The following is a 17,333-nucleotide window of genomic DNA, read 5'->3' as shown; positions in this document are numbered from 1 at the left end:
TAACTATTGATCCCGTTTCTGGGCATGCATAGATATGTGATTCGTGATTACATAGATATACCTTCCAAACATCCTTAAAACTGCACCCAGTGGAGCTAACAGCAATGTTTTTGCTTACCTCCATACATTTGCGTATATTTGTCTCAAGCTCGAATTATCTCTGTCCTGACCTTGATCACCAGAAAATGCCTTGAAATCTAGCGATAGAATGAAATTTTTTAACACAATTACTGGTTCTCTTGTTAACGCCCTCTAGTGATATACTATTCGTTTTTTGTTAGATTTAGCTCATTTGAGAATCTGGCACTTGAGAGAAACACACTTCAGTACTGGTACAATAACACCAGCCATTGAAGCTAACTATAGGAAAAATGCATGGATATCTAGCAACGTTTGGAATATATCCTCCCTAAATAGGCACTTGCGCTTGATTTTGCTTCTTTGTTATTTGCAAATATCATTTCTACCAAACATGAAATTGATTTGAAATGAAAGGAAATATCCCTTTCTCCCCCAACTTGAAAATTGAAACAAGCACTGATCCCGAAGGGCGCGTGGTAATTGGTGATTGACTCACAGAGGTATATAATTAAACCCCAATTGTGGAACAAACAGAATTAGCACCCCATTACTTTGTTGGCTTGGGCTTCGTCTTTTCAACCACATTCCCATCATTCCCAGCAAGCGCCCTGTACTTGTCTCTCCTAGTAAAGGAAGTGCATTCATAGGAGAGAGTAGCAGCAATCACTCTTTGTATGTAGTTTGCCACCTCATGGCTAGATTTTCCACCACTTAATGTTAGCTCTGGTGGCAACTTGTTCAGGAAAGTTACTTCATATGCTGGGCTAGGGTTCATGAAGAAGTAAAATGGATCCATCCCTTTCCAGCCTCTTGCAGTGGTTCCGTGAAACATACTCATGCGATTCACCATAGCCACTGGAACGAGTTCGTCTGTTAATTCAGCAAACAAAGCCGAGAACCTTAAAAGAAACGGTTCGCGGCAAGTAGTTCCCTCAGGACATATAGCTAGGTCACCTTCTTCTAATAACTTCTTGATCATTGATGCGTCTGCAGCTCGGTCACGGCTGAGTCTAACAGTTTTGATTGGTGAGATAATTTCAGAGAGACGAGAAAGTGAGTATGTGACTGCTGGAATAGGGCGCCCAAGGGCAGTGGAGAGAAATATGGGATCAAGCAAGGTTCTGTGTGAGCAAACAAAGAGGACACCAGATTGACCAATTGATTTTTTTGCTGGGGGAGGTGGGGTTCCCTTTACGGTGACACGGACACCAAGTGCCCAGAAAGCATAGTAGACCATTGGCATAGGCAGGAGTGACCCTGCTGCAATCCTCAAGCAGGCTAAAATGAAGCCTACAGGGATCCAGAGAATTATGAGTAGTGCTGATAATGGTGTTGGTTTTTGGACTAGCCGGCCATCATGGAAGATGACTGGTTTTGGGAGCTTGTCAGTAGTTACAGCTTCAACCTCTGGCTTAGGTGGCACCATGTAGCCCTCCTGTGGTTTTGATCAAGGCAATCTATCAGCTTCTGCCCAATGATATATGAAGGGGAAAAATGAAGAGAAGAAGAAGAAGACCACTAGACTATTGTCTAACCTTGCATAGAGCCATGAAGGGTGCATCTGTATGACGATCTCCAAGTCCAATATCTGGTTGTGTCTCCCCAAAAGCCTTTTTAAGGGCATCTGCCTTGTTCTTCCCCACAAGTACTCCCGGGCTCTGAACAAACCCTGTTGCTCTACCTTTATAAGTTGATATCTCAGTCCCCAAAACCAAATCAGCTCCCAGGAAATCTTTCAAAAATGCTTCCACCATAATTCTTGGATTTGCAGTAAGAACGCAACGTTTTCCGCAAGAAGAAAACACACGCCACGACTCAGAATGAAGGTCACTAGAGTAAAACTTTGGCAGCACAGCACGTGCTACAGACTCAATATCTGATAACTTCATTCCGGCACACGTAGCAAAGATAAGAACTTTAATACCAGCAGACTCGGACACAAAGTAATAGAGAAGTCCCGCTAGTGGTGAGTTCAAGAGCAAGAAAAGCAGCCTAAAAATCCCACCAGCTTCGAAGGCAAGTAGAGCAAAGTAAGGGAATGAGCTACGGCCTCTAAGCAAGGTCCCATCCATGTCAGCAACTACACTGTGCTTTTCTCTGCCTATGGATGCACATTTGTCAACAGATGGGAAGCTAACCATCTTTGTAACTATGTTAGGTTCCTATTGCCTAAATTTTGAATGAGCAACTTGGAAGTTGGAGGGGGCATTTATAGAGATGAAGAAAACCAAGCTAGAGGACATGAATAAAAATTGAGGGAGATACGAGAAAAGTGGATCGTTGGGAACTAAGAGCCAGGGTGACAAGGGAGCTATTTGGCGCTGAGATTTCGAAATAAGCTTCAGTATGTTATGGAATGATCGATGGTTAGGTACAATTTTAATGATAAACAATGCTGAGTTTGTAAATACTTGACTTTGTGTTCATCGCTGCTTTTGTTGTCGTGTGTGATTTAAATAAGCTTTGCAATGTTAGTCACTCTCATGTCCGATGCTCACTTCTGGAGAATGGGCGATGATAGAGAAGTGGCAATATTTTCACTTTAAAAGAGCATATTCACGTGGATGGTCAAATAAACTCAGTATACAAGCACAGCCAAGTTCGTTAGCTACGCTTGTGACTCTGAAGTAAGAATTGATGTCAACAAGCAGGGCTTAGGCATGTTAGATGTACATAGAGTCCAGCTTGTTATGCCTGTCATGATTGTTATCCAGTTTGGTCTTTTAGGTTAAAAATGATGGTGGCCCTTAGTCCACACCAAGAACTCATTTGCATACGAGTCTAAGTTTCTTCGCAGGGTAGTTGATGAGTTTTTGTGCCTTGAAGGCAAGATAAACTTGGTAAAATAAACAACAAGATAGAACTATTTGCCAGTGTTAGATACATAATGGTAACTCCACCCTAAACATCTAAGACAGATTTGAGTGATTAAAGTTCGAAGATGTTCAATTGTTCACGAGAATGCTGAGGCTTCAGAGAAGGCCTTTAAATATGCTGCATGTAAAATAATCTCCAGATTCTGAGGCAGATTTTGTTGGTGGCATCCAAGTATTCTTAGCTCCTCCTCGCTTCCGGATTGAGCAAGTTGTTGACTGTTGTCATTATTAAGTTACCCTATTCATCGATAGTCAAAATCACCCTTTCCTTGCATTTGTTCTTTCTTTTTTTGGCGTCTATGAAGATTATCATCTGCTGACTGAAATCCCATGAACTTTCTCATTTTCTGTGAGGTCCTTGAAACAGAAGCTAATATATCACTTGATCTCTTCTCTGTCCATCCTGAAACATTCAAGCGAAGGAAGGTTTGCATGACAGCTAAACCATGAATAAATACGTGCACTGTGTGTGCTGTAATTGCATGAGAGATTTTCTTAGAAAAACGCGACCAAATATAGGCAAAAAACTAACCTTCCCATTCTCACTGCAATTTCTTGCAAAATGGCCTGCCACTCCACATTTGTAGCATGTAGTGTAGGCTTTTGTGCAAGTGGTTGCTCCACAAGTAGAAAAACCTTCATTTGATTAGTCATTTCTCTCATCACAGCACAAAAAATTTAATATTTAGTATTGAAAATAACTCTAAAATCTCAAATTAATTAGTAAATAGAGAAATATAAAAAACAACATAAAAGTACACACGAAATTTATGTGGTTTAGTACATCAAACCTATTTTACAAGCAAGATAATCAAAGAAATTTATTATAAAAAAGTAAAAAATTATAAAGTATCATACAAAATTATTTTCTCATATAAAATCTCAAATAACTCAAATTTCTCTTTTTTCTCCTCTTTGTAGCCATCAAAATATAGAAAATGAAAGTACTCACCAATAAGTTTTAACCCTAAAATATAACAACTTTAGCTTTTTGTATAATAACCTCGTTCAAGCAGCTCTAGTTCAAGGTTTGAGCGAACATGCTCGCATTGATTCTTTGTGGGCTGCTTCTGAAGACTCTACAGCAAATGACTTATCGAGCTTCGATGATGGGCAGCTTTCTGAATCAGAAGATTGGTTATTTGAATTCCTGGACACCCTTGAAGTTCTAGTTGCGCGCGGAAAGGAGAGTGGATGAAGTTATGGAAGCCCTTGAGAAAGGAGAAAGATTAGCCAATGAAGGCAGCGAGAAGCACTCTTTGAGCCCAACTTCACTTCTTTCTTTGGAGACTGCTATTAGAGATCAGCGACAAAAATTAGCTTGGCAGCTTGCTGATACCATTAGCCAACCTTCAACTCGTGGACTTGAGCTTCGTTCAGCTGTTTTAGCTCTCAAACATTTTGGAGATGTCCCCGTGCCCATATATTGCTACTCAATTCTCACCTCCAGAAGTTGAAGTCTAGTTTGCCGAGTCTTTGCTCATCAAACAGTTCATGTGGAGGAAGCATATACTGCTGCACTTTCACAGATTGTCTTTTCCACCATCATACAATCAGCAAGTGATTCCTTGGAAGTTTATGGGGAGGAGCTTGCATATAAATCCGAGCTTATAACTTGGGCTGTCAAAGAGATCGAGTCTTTTGCTTTTCTTCTAAAGAGGCATGTTCTAGCTCAATCAGCAGCTGCAAGACGTCTAAGGGTTGCTGCCAAGTGCATTCATATATGCTTGGGTCATTGTTCTTTGTCAGAAGCTCGTGGATTGTCCCTTGCTCCCGTCTTATTGAGACTTTTTAGGCCTATTATTGAGCAGGCATTGTATGCCAATTTAAAGAAAAATGAACAGAGCAGTGCTGCACTTGCCGCCGCAGATGACTGGTTGCTCACTTATCCACCAGCAGGTGGAGGCCCTTTCTCTCGGACTGCATCTCTTGGTAGTGAATGGCATCACAGCCAAAGCTTTCAAGCAGTGCTAACAAATTCAATTCCACGGTTCAGATGACTAATAGTGCTTTTTTTTCCCACACAAAGTGAAAGCTCTTGGCACCTTTCTTTGGCTTTTTTTTTTTAATTCTCCATAATCCTGATGATTGTTGCATATGTGCTATTCAAATACTCGTTGAATTTGATTTGTCCTTTCCTTCCTTTATCGTTCAAGAAATTTTCATTTTCAATTCAGAACTTTCTCGAGTGAGAGGCTTCAGTTGGATGGTCCTGTACTGCAAGTGTTCAATTCCTATGTCAATTTGTTAATACGTGCACTACCGATTTCAGCAGAGAATGAAGAGAGCTTGGAAGGTTCAGGAAGTAGAATTGTCAAGATGGCAGGAACTGAATCCCAGCAGCTAGCTTTACTAGCTAGTGCATTATTGTTAGAAGATGAACTGCTCCCATGTTCTGCCATGAAGCTCTTGCCATTTCCTACTAGAATGGATGAACAACCTAAAAGAGCTTCTGAAAGGCAATCCCGTCTTCCAGAGCAAAGGCAATGGAAGAAGAAGCTTCAACGCGTAGTTGATCTCTTACGAGATAACTTCTGCAGACAGCATGCTCTTGATCTCATCTTCACAGAAGATGGTGACACTCATCTCAATGCATACATTTACACAAGTGTGGATGGCAGCACCGAGGATCCTGAATGGTTCCCATCTGCAATTTTCCATGCAGTTTGACTGAGTTGCAATTCTTGCTTTGGCGTGATTATAGGTTTTTCTCTATCCATCAAAGAGACTCGAATGAGTCCTGGTGTCTCAACAGGCTTACAGAATTTATGTAATAGTAACCTGAATGCAGATTTGGTGATTATTTCTGGTTTCTTTTATTAACTGTAAGTGGAAATTCTTTTCGGAGAATTGTACTTGTCAAGATATTCAAAACGTGCTTGACTACATTTTCATTGTACTTGTCAAGAAATCCATATCTTCACCGGTTAGGGGACAAGCACACATCATTCAAACAGGTGACTCCAAATTCTCGATCAATTTGAACCATGAAGGAGGCGGCTGGGTTGAACAATCAAATTTGAATTTTAAGGTAATGTTATTTATTATATAGTGTTATGCTATCAAATATAATTTTCAATCTGATAATTTGATTAAATTAAAATTTTAACATATATTTCTAGATGTGTTGTTTTACATAAGATTAAAATTTCAAGTCAACTAAAATTTGCAAAAGTTTTATGACATAGGTCAATAAATGCAACACAAATTTTATTGTTTGTTGACTTTTATAGATTTTATTATTTATTGTGTTTTAATTTGTTAGCTTGTAAACTTTCTATTTAGAAAAGATTCTTTTTCTCGTAATATAAGAATATTCAGTAGCTTATTTTTAAGAGTTTTTTAGTTTTACAAAGATCTTTAATAGATAATTACATAGTCTTCAAACATGGCAGGGATTCGTTAATGTTTCAAAAATCATTTTCTTACAAGGATACATTATTTATCTTATCTATACAAGAAAATTAGAGCTAAAGTATTTAATGACAAATTACTTTTAGGATAGATTTTTTTATTTATTAATTTTAATTATTTGTTATTTTATTTTATTATTTGGATATTTACGTTTAGTTTAGAGATCACGTTTTAGTTTTAGTTTGTTTTGGCTTAAAATCAATGTTTTATGACTATGTTAGGTATTAGGCTTATGTTAGCTAATCATTAGCTTTGGCCTATTAGTTTACAACCCAATAAGGGTCAGTGAGGGTTATTTAAGAGGACTATATATTAGTTTCTTTGCTATAAAAATCTAGCAATCATAATATTTCAAATAAATTTGTGTTTTGCATGATGCAACATTTTCTTTTTTATTGAGATAAAAAACAAATTTGACTTATTAAGTTATAACTGAATTTTATATTTCTCATTATACTTTTTGTTTATGAATTAGCATTCATTGGGTGGGGGTTCATTCTAGTAGTGTTGGTGCTTTGATTCAGGTAATCTTTGTGTCACACTCCTATCAAATTTGATTCTTTGGTTTTTTGGGATTTGTCTTTTTTATGTGCAGGTTTTGTGATCACAAATTTTATATCAGTTGGTATTAGAGCGAGGTTCTGAGAATCAGGTTATATTCCTTTTGTTCTCGTTGTTTAAATTTGTTTCCACGTATATATTCTTTTTGTTTTTCTTTATGTCTTGTTTTGGGTCTAATTTGGTTAAAGTTTTATTCTATCAATTTTGTTTTCTTTTCTTACGTTATTGTCTAGTTTTGCATTAAGGATCCTTTGATAAAAAAAAAAGACATTAAAAAGTTAAAGATTTAGTTCTGTCATAAAAACACTAATACAAAGAAGATTGAATCAAAATTCATTGGAATCACTTTAAAATTTATGTTCTAGGGTTTTTGGGTAAAATAATATCAAATATTAAATTTGGTGTCATTTGGACTTGTTTTGGTTTGCATTTTAAATTTGGGTATTAGATTGCGTAAATAGGTTTGATTTGCATCAACTTATAAAACTTGTTTTTCTACTATTGAAATTGACCTAATCAGTATACTAAAATTATATTTAGGATACTTGGATGTTAATAAAGTCATTTTAATTAGTTTTGCATCTGTTTTATTTTGTATCTTCAAAAACATCCATGTTCAATATGAATTCATTTATTACTCGTGAAATTATAATTGTAGTTTTGTTTTTATTTTTTTTGTATATTTTTTGCTTCTTGAGTCATTAAACATATTTGTATTGTGTTTCTAAGCTTTTCTATTAGGTTGCATTGAATTTTAGAGTGAAATGCCTAATTGAGTGAAACATAAGAGTAGTGGAAGTACTTGAGGGAGTGAATCAGAAAATATATTTTTATTTATCACTAATATATTTTATAGATTTAAAGATGTCGAACAATACCAAGACAACACCATCAATTAAAAATCAACTTTTCAAAGTCAAACCCTAGCAAAACAAATGGAAAAGATGAACAGGGTAATAGGAAATTCAGAGGATAAGATAGAAAGAATGGAGAGATGTGATGTTGAAATTAATGTTTTGAGAAATAAGGTTAATCGGGGTGGAAACAATGTTAGGAGGGGTGGAAGGCTTATTAGTCCCGTAGGTATGAGGATTAACTTGTGTTGATTCTGATGAGATTAGTGTTGAAAATTATGATAGTGTATTTTTAGATCATGAAGATCAATTTAGGCATCTTAAAAACCATAAGTATGAAGGAGTTATGAGATATGCATGATTTGACCAAAGAGATGATCTAGGTACCATGATCGGGTAGATAATAGTTTAGGTAGCATTAAGATGAAAGTTTCTTTTTGTCAAGAAAAAATGATCTTGGGATTTGCAATGAGAGAAAAGGATGGAGCTCATATTTCATTGTCATAACTATTTAGAAGGTAAAAAAATTAAGTTTTTCGTAGTTGAGTTCATGTACGATGTCATGGTATGGTGGGATTAGCTTGTGTTGAGTCCTAGAAGGAATAGTGAGAGCCCTGTTGAGACTTGGAATAAGATAAAGACTATTATGAGCAGATAATTTATCCCTAGTTATTATTATAGAAAATTGTAACAAAATTTTCGATGTTTAGGCCAAGGTACAAAGTATGTTAATGAATATCACAAGAAGATAAAGATCATGATGGTTCGAGCTAATATAATGGAGGATATGGAGGCCATTATAGCTAGTAGCGGTGTTCATTTTCGGTTCGGTTCGGTTTTTATCAAAAAAAGTAACCAAACCGGAAAAAAAAAATTTGAAAAAAAAAACCGAAACCGAACCGAAACCAGGTCAAACCAACCGGTTTCGGTTCGATTCGGTTTTTTAAGGGAAAAAACAGTTCAAATCGGTTTGGCTCGGTTTTTCCGGTTTTGGCTCGGTTTTTTCCAGTTTCGGTTCGGTTCGGTTCAGTTCGGTTTTTTGGTTATAAAACCGAAACCGAACCGAACCGGCTAGTTTTTTCAAAATTTTAATCGGTTTAATTAGTTTTTTTTTCGGTTCGGTTTTTTCGGTTTTCTCGGTTTAATCGGTTTTTTGGTTTTTTTTAACACCCCTAATAGCTAGATTTTTAAATGGATTGAATCGTAAGATCACAAATATTATAAAGTTGCAACACTATATAGAGTTAGAGGATATGATGTTGCATATAGTAACAAAAGTAGAGAGACAACTCAAACGTAATAGTAGTTCACGACCAAACCAATTATTGGGTTTTTCGTCAACTTGAGAACCTCATTAAAAGGTTAATATCGAGGTTAATCTCAATCAAATATGAGGGAGAGAATCAACACTACAAAAGAGAATAAGGATATCTTTACTGATAGTAGAGTGAAACTTTTACATCTTGTAACATAATAAAATATTTTCATTGTTTTGAAGGTGATCATATTACTTCGCAGTGTTTAAATAAGCAAGCTATGGTTATAAAAGCTCATGGGAAAGTTGTGACTGATAAAGAGGTTAGTGATAAGGAGAAAATGAGCTTAAAGATGCAAGTAATAAATGTGTTGAGTATCGGCCATGTTTGTTTCTTGGAAAACAGTTTCCGGGAAACTACTTTCCAAACTTTCCTGTGTTTGTTTGTCATTAGGAAAGTTGGTCAACGGAAAACACTTTCCGGTCAACAAAAAACACTTTCCAGTCAACGGAAAACACTTTTCTGGCCAATGGAAAACACTTTCTGGTCAACAAAAATATTTTTTAGTCAAAAAAAATTTTTGCTTGATTTTCAGGAAAGTGTTTTCCTTTAGCTGTGTTTGTTTTTTGGAAAGTGGTTTCCGGAAAAACACTTTCCAAACTTTCTTATGTTTGTTTTTCAGAAAGTGGTTTCTGGGAAATCATTTTCCAAACTTTCTTGTGTTTATTTGCTGTTAGGAAAGTTGGTAAACGGAAAACACTTTCCAGTTAAAGGAAAATTTGGCTTGATTTTTAAGAAAGTGTTTTCCTGAAAAATTTGAGAGGAAAACACTTTCCGGAAGTTGTGAAAAGTTTAGAAATGTTATTATTTGCTGATTATATCAAATTGGATCCTCAAACTTTTGATTGCTATATATATTTTGTTTTGAATATTTATTTTTCAATTTCATTTCTTAAAATTTAATTTTAATATTTACTTTGGTCCTCATTTTTATAATTGTTATTTGCTTTTCTCCTATTATTTTTTTGTTGAAATTTTTTTCTATCAAATTTGGTCCTCATTCTTTTGATTGTTATTTATTTTATTTGAAATACTTTATGAAATGTTAATTATTATTATTTTAATTTCTTCATCTTTTTTTTTAAGATTTGATCTTTATTGTTTTGATTATTATTTATTTTATTTGAGATAATTTATGAAATTATTTTTTTTCAATTTCATTATTATTTAACTTTTTAATTTGTAAGATTTATTCCTTATTATTTTAATAAACTTGAGAAAAATAAAATATTAATAAATTATTTTCCAGTTCATTTTCCATAACATCACCAAACACTGGAAAGTGTTTTCCAGTTCATTTTCCATAACACTGCTAAACATCGGAAAATACTTTACTTTTAAGGAATTCATTTTCCTCGGAATTCACTTTCCCCGAAATTCACTTTCTAAAAAAAAACAACTTTCCTGCAAACAAACGAGGCCTAAAAGAAAAATGCTTGTAGTGAAAAAAACACTGAATTTGCAAGATAACATGACTGATTTGAAGAAGCAATAAAAGAACTTCTTCAATGCAAAGTATCATGTTTAAAATTAAGGTTTTGGTAATGTTTATCTACCATGTAATGATGATAAAATCTTACATATCAACAAATAAAATACAAATTTTGTTATTTGTTATCTTTTAACTAATTAGTTTTCTATTTCCAAATGATTTTTTTCTCACAATACAAAGATATTTAACAATTTATTTTTAAAATTTTTCTAAAAATAAATTTTACTTCATCAAAATATAACTAATTTTATAACATCTGTATTCTTCTCATTTATGAATTGATATTAATTGAGTATAGGTTCATTCCAATAATATTATATTTTGATTCAGGTAATCTCACTCCCATCAAATTTAATTCTCAAATATAATTCTTTAGCTTTCTAGAATTTGCCTTTCGTACCACGTCATCGAGGGAGTCACATCACTTTCGTACACTAGTGGGGACAGCTAGAACAATCAAGACAGCATTATTTTCAGCGTAACAGGATGTTACATATGGCACTTGGTTGTTCCCAATGGAAAACCGAGTGTCAAGGACAATGACAGCAAACTGTTTTCCAATTGAATTTCAAGGTTTTGGCACCAACATATTTACAGCCCATTCTTATACTTTCTTTCAACAGAAGTTAGTAAACTGTTTTCTTTTCTTCTTCTTTCTTTTTCCTGTTGAATAATCCTCTCCTTCCTACCCTATCATCTGAAAGCTACAAAAGCAGGCTGCTGCCTCGTGACATCGCAATTGTTGGAGGAGTAGTGTATTAGGCCAACCATGGGGGATCTTTCTTCGAAGAATTAATGGATGGGGTTTGCTTCACAAATTATCCCTGCACATCAATCATGACATTTCTTTGGGTTAGTACAAGACAAATCAATCATGAGAACCATAAGCAATGCAACTCTTACATACCTGCTGGCTCATAAGAATTTCAACTGCTACGTTAAGATCTCCATCAGCAGCTGAAATGGCAACTTCTACCTGTGTCTGAACCGGTAACAAGGCATTTGTATCAGCACACTGTATGGATTCTTTTGGTTCTCAAATTTTTCAATTTTTTTAATTTAACCTTAACATCTCGATTTGATATCCACACAAACTGCAAAAGCACTAAACGAAAAGAAAAGCACAATTATAGACATGTTTACCTTGTCAAAACCCATAGATACTAATTTTTGGATTTGCTCCTCGGAAGGAGCTGAATCCTGCAATCAAGAGAAACCATAAAACAACAAATGATTATGACCCAGAAATTTCCATTAAAAAAAATAGGAGATAATATCACATTGCCAAATGAATGAAATAAACCTGATGGAGTGCAGTGTGTCCTGGAGTTGCACCAACAGCATTATCTACCACTGACCTCCTGAATACCATGAACAGAACAAATGAATTGCAGAAAATGAAGAAGGCAGATGATTTATCACTAAAAAACAGTGGATAGGGTACTCCACATGGTATTAAGCATAGAAAGTGCAGGTAGTGAATCATTTTCGTGAAATACAATAATTTTGTACCCGAATAGAAGGCTTTATATGTGTGTTCTATTGTAGTAGTAGAATAAGAAGCTGAGATTTTGATGTTTGTCGCATGCTAGACTCTTAATACTTCAATCACTGGTAGCCAAATAAATAGACCATAGCCAGGATCTAGAGCACTGCGTAAATTTTGAAATATGATGCTAGCATAGCTACCATTAGTTCTTTTTTTTTTTGAACTTCAGACAAGTACAATAACAAAAGATTTTGACATGTTCATGTTCAGTATAATTATTTGGTTTCCTTTGGGGACACTTAAATCTATTTTCTTGATGGAAAACAATCAACAATTTTAAAAAAAAAAATAAATCATGAGGACAGGGCTGCTTCTGTTCTCTAAATTGAGATGCATCATGCATGCAAGAATAGTTTCCACTACCTTCCATCTAATGGTGGCTCTCTTGTAGCAGTTACCCCCAAATGTGATGAACGGTTTGGGTTGCTGTTATCCAAGAGTCTAGCCTGCAGGTTTGAATCTGAATTCACAGCAGGCACTGTTTCACTTTGGCCAGAACCAAGAGCCCTTCCCCTTCCAGGGAACCTGTAGTCTTGCTCAGCCTGTGTGAACAAGAAATTTAATCGAGTTGTTACAATAGAAAAACTATCTACAAGTCCCAGGAATCCCAGGATCAAAGAAAAAGGATATAGGATGTATCATATGTTTCTTCTGTCGATTGTATACAGAGACACCCATTAATATTTAACAAGAATCATAACCATTTGGAAAACCAGCACTTGCATCTTTACCTTGAACATTAAGATAAAAACTTTCAAAGGAATATAAATCGATACCTGAGCAGATGTTTCCCTCTGTGGCATCCATGAAGATAAATTTCTCCAAATATTTCCAGATAATAGCCCACTGTTCAATAAAATTTATCAAGTTACATATCCTCTTGGATTAAAATTTCCTTGGACCATGGAGCAAGCAGAGTTTACCTGGAGGTAGTGTTTTGACCTGAATATGTTGGTATGTAGCTTGTAGGACTCCCACCAGTGCACAAAATAAATTTAGGTCTCCTCACGCAGGAGGACTGAAGGTCATAAATGAATAGATCACACTTAGAACAATGGGTAAATAGAATCATATGTAAATACACAGGTGAAGGATAAAATATGATTGTTGAAAACACATCAACAACATATAGTTACCCATTTATTTGTAACTAGAAATTGCAAAAGAAGTGGAGGTACAGTCAAAGAAGGAATTTGGAAAGAACAAGTTCACAAGGCCAGAACCCTCAAGAAGTTGGGATAGATGTGTGCCAGAGTGAGAATTGTCAGATTCTCTGTAATTTAACAGCCAAATACACCATAACAGTCTAATTAAATAACAGGGAAATAAATCTGTCTATCATCAGAAGCCAGTCCAGTAGCGTACTTACAAGCCAAGAGGAGGCCTCAATAGCAGAAAAGGAGGACGCTCCTGGCATAAGAAAGTTGAATAACCCATAGGTATCTGACAAGTAAAAGGATAGAAATCCATTCACATTCTCTGTTTATGTGACGGAGTATAACACAATGTATGAAGAAGTATGCATAACCTTCAAATTGAAACAAGGATTACATACATGCAAATCCAGACAAAATGCCGCATAGGTGTCCAAGTAAAGAGACGTTCGTCATGAGAAGCTGGAATACTACCAGTAAGATAAATGCATACCTGTAGCATGTGTTTAATTATGCCGCATCATTATCTAAACATAGAAAATTGAAGAGAAAAGAGACTCAAATATAAGAAATAACACAATACTGAAGCAGTTACAACACTTACCACTTAGTGGGAACATTGAAGAGACCAAAAACACTGCAAAACAAATAATGAAGTTGCATATCACTAGAATGCACCAAGAAAATACATAAATCAATTACAATGTTTACTAGATTACACTGTCATTAAAACACAAAAAACTCCTTGTGTCAGTCAAAATACTGACCACACACATAAAAATAAACTACAATTTTTTGAGAATAATCAACAATACTACTTACTCAGTGATAACTATATACAAAAAGAAGGATATCCTCATTTACATGCATCCAGACCACAAACATAAAAATAAACTGCAATTGTTCGAGAATAATCAACAATAATACTTACTCAGTGATAACTATATACTAAAAGAAGGATATCCTCATTCCCATGCATCCACACAGGATCACTAACACATCTAATTATGCGCTGGTGTGATAATAACAAGTGATGAGTATTATAATCACGGTGAAATTAAATTTCACAGCAAGAATAGGTAAATAAGAACCAACCTCCTAGACTGCACTCCACTCAAGCTCGTCTCTATAACAATCATAGAAAATAAAATTCCAGAGAAGCCTATTGCACACTCATCCATAAGATAGTGGTATAGGTGAAATGGATTGTGGGCCACCAAAAATGCAATAAAAAGATGAAATATTGCATTGGTAGTAGCCAACAAAATTATCAGGTATGCCAAGCGGATAGATCCCATGATTCTCTCCAGTTCAGAACCCAAAGGAACAAGAGCCAGCATGTTGAACAGAATATGAAGGAGTGAACCATGAAAAAATACTGAGGTATAAATCCTGTAAACTGCAAAAGAAAAAAAGAAAGAAAGAAAAGTTAATGACCACAAGCATTGGATAAATCCCTTTTTTAAGATAAGGATGAAGTGACAACATACATCTAGGCATCAAATGAAAAAAATTAAAATTTTGATCCTTCTTTCCTAAGCCTACAAGGAGCCTGAAACTATAGGCAGATTGAATGAAACGATTGTTTGGTTAGGATCACGGTATAGGTGCCTAATGCACCAGTACAGATTTCAGGGCTAAAAGGGTTCCTCCTTAGACCAAGGCCAGGCAAAAGTTAATTTTCCCAAGCTATCATGACCTTAAACACAGTTTCAAAAATATCTTCCAGTGTTGACCAAAATTCATTAATCCATTATCACGAATGAAGTGCATCACCTAACAAACATACCCTGAAAATGGGATACAACAGCAGTTGGCAAGAAACATATTTCGTAAAATGAGTCATATCCAATCAGGAGGCAGACCAAGTATATAGCACCACAAACAATCACAACCGCAGAAGTAAGGAATGGAATGCTTTCCCACCATTGCCCCGCTCTAGTTTGCAGTCCCGCCTGAAAACTCACAACACCAACGTTGTTACTAAATAAATAAACCCATAATAAACATTATCCGGAATGCTTTACTGACTAGTTCTGTATCGAACTGCACATTCTGCTTGCTTCGACAAAGGAAATCATTTGAAAGAAGTAAATAGATTGCATCACAACATCAACATGTTATCCCCTCATTTATTTACAAATGATATCGGAGCATCAGTCATTTAAGCTATCAAATATACTAGTTCATTTTTTACAAAAGAAGAAAACAAAATGAACTTCATTTGCATAAATTCATCAAAAATATAAAGGGCAAAAGTAGAGATTTCTAAATCAAGCCCAACAGCACTAACTAAACAGTTAACTATACGCAATTACCACGTTATCATCAACAAAAAGCTAAGCGAAATCCCCAAACTGTCATAATTTCAATTGAAACAAGAAAACCCTAAACTCAAAAAAGAAAATTAAAGATTTAGAGTCGAAAAGGAGAAGACAGAGATGGAGGAGAGCTTACCTCGGTGACAATGTTAGGTCTCATTTTCTTGAATTGGAAATCAAATTTTCGCTGCTTACTCACTCTTCAAAATAAAACCGACAGATCAATCGACCCTATCAATGCACCGCCATCAGCTACCTGTTAGTTGTGCTCGGGTTTAGATCTAACTGCTTGGATCGGTAAAATAGCATGGATCAAGTTCTTTTGGATAAATTATATTTTGACCCTTGTGATTTAGACATATTGCAACTCGGGTCTTCTCGTTTAACATTTCTTTAATCAAGCTTTCGAAAGACTGCGAAGCGAAGTTATAAAATAATTCTTCAAAATGTTTTACGTGGCAGCTTGATTTTTTTATTGTTATTTTTTTATGTTTTTTAATTTAAAAATATATTTAAATAATATTTTTTATTTTTAATATTTATATATCAAAATATTAATTTATTTAAAAAAATAAAAAAATTTAGAAAAATACAATCTAATCATAATTTAAAACAAACTCTAAAAAGAGAGAGAAGATGGTGTGTGTTCCTTACGGAACCAAAAGTCCATCAAATACCTGTCAGAAACAACGAAAGTTCGATAACTTGTTTTTAAATAAATCAATTATTAGACATTTGGGGCCAAAATTAAAAACTTTGAAGACAACAACATGAAATAACATGTTTGTTTTTGTCATACTTGTTCTAAAACTTTGAACTAGCTAGAACCAGCCAGGCAACAGAAAATACCATTTTCCTCTTCTCAATATGCCATCTACAAAACAGAGAACTGTATCAAAATGTCATTTTAATAACAGCAAACACTCAATAGGCAATCAAATTGTTTGTTCTCGAAAGCCCATTTTAGTGGACACACAAATATATACATACAACTCAAGAGACCGGAGCCCCGTGATGAGTTCATGGAACCGAAATTTGCTGATGGGTTGTCCTTCACGGACCCATTGATTGAGAAATGGAGCGGTGGTGATCCTTTGATCGGCGACTGACGATATTCAGCTATACAGCTCGTTTATTGCGCCTTTACATGGCTATTTTTTTCTTCCAATTGGGGTTGTTGTCGAGCACAAAGGAGGAATCACTTATGAATCCGTCTTCGATTACCCATCAGTGTTATTCATGATTCTGTATAGTGGTTGATGGAACAGGTTTCATCGTTTTTAAGACTAATATTGCTAAAGATGTTTAAGCCTGATTTTTAATGAATTAATTATTATTATTATTATTATTAAAGTGGTAACGTAATGCCACGTGTTGGTCCAAAAAGTGAAAGTGAAAGGGGTATGACATTTATATTATAAATCAGTTCTTTTAATTTGTAATATACAAATAATAGTTTCTTTTTAGACTTAAAAAATAGATAATTACTCCAAAAATCCATTTTATATTGGTTTTTAATTTATTTATTTTTTTAATGGCGAAGGAAGAAAGACCAGACAAGTAAATTTAAAAAATAATATTAAATTGAGCAAGAGCCAATAAACTAATTTTTTAACATTACAGGAACTTTTCATTTATTTTGCAAAATTAAAGGAATCTCAATGTTAATGTTTTTAAAATTATAGAAAGAACTCATTTATTTTGCAAAAATGGAG

General features: G+C 34.8%; 2 protein-coding genes and 1 pseudogene across 3 annotated transcripts; 1 reads left to right on the top strand and 2 right to left on the bottom strand.

Annotated features, from left to right (window-relative positions):
- Positions 1–406: 406 nt before the first annotated feature.
- On the bottom strand, positions 407–2,222 carry LOC105141563 (glycerol-3-phosphate 2-O-acyltransferase 6-like). The gene is made up of 2 exons (XM_011048809.1): positions 1,617–2,222; positions 407–1,516 (listed from the first exon to the last, which is right to left on the bottom strand). Exons 1-2 carry the CDS (start codon positions 2,220–2,222, stop codon positions 629–631), a joined length of 1,494 nt encoding a protein of 497 aa, XP_011047111.1. The 3' UTR covers positions 407–628.
- A 1,297-nt stretch (positions 2,223–3,519) lies between these two features.
- Positions 3,520–5,627, top strand: LOC105141586 (exocyst complex component EXO84A-like; annotated as a pseudogene).
- Positions 5,628–11,042: 5,415 nt separating this feature from the next.
- Positions 11,043–16,004, bottom strand: RBL15 (RHOMBOID-like protein 15). 2 transcript variants are annotated; one of them, XM_011048807.1, is made up of 14 exons: positions 15,891–16,004; positions 15,755–15,805; positions 15,087–15,252; positions 14,393–14,696; positions 13,902–13,934; positions 13,699–13,790; positions 13,513–13,586; positions 13,067–13,161; positions 12,920–12,989; positions 12,507–12,685; positions 11,898–11,955; positions 11,738–11,794; positions 11,502–11,576; positions 11,043–11,418 (listed from the first exon to the last, which is right to left on the bottom strand). In XM_011048807.1, exons 2-14 carry the CDS (start codon positions 15,776–15,778, stop codon positions 11,413–11,415), a joined length of 1,233 nt encoding a protein of 410 aa, XP_011047109.1. In that variant the 5' UTR covers positions 15,779–15,805; positions 15,891–16,004; the 3' UTR covers positions 11,043–11,412. The 2 variants fall into 2 exon arrangements, with proteins under 2 accessions (XP_011047109.1, XP_011047108.1); XM_011048806.1 differs by lacking the exon at positions 15,891–16,004 and having other exon boundaries at positions 15,755–15,874.
- Positions 16,005–17,333: the final 1,329 nt, after the last annotated feature.

This window comes from Populus euphratica, unplaced genomic scaffold (genome assembly GCF_000495115.2).
Source record: "Populus euphratica unplaced genomic scaffold, PopEup_1.0 scaffold124.1, whole genome shotgun sequence".
In the NCBI taxonomy this organism is placed as follows: Eukaryota; Viridiplantae; Streptophyta; class Magnoliopsida; order Malpighiales; family Salicaceae; genus Populus; species Populus euphratica.
The sequence above is the reverse complement of the archived record's forward strand: the minus strand, read 5'-3'. Positions and strand labels throughout refer to the sequence as shown.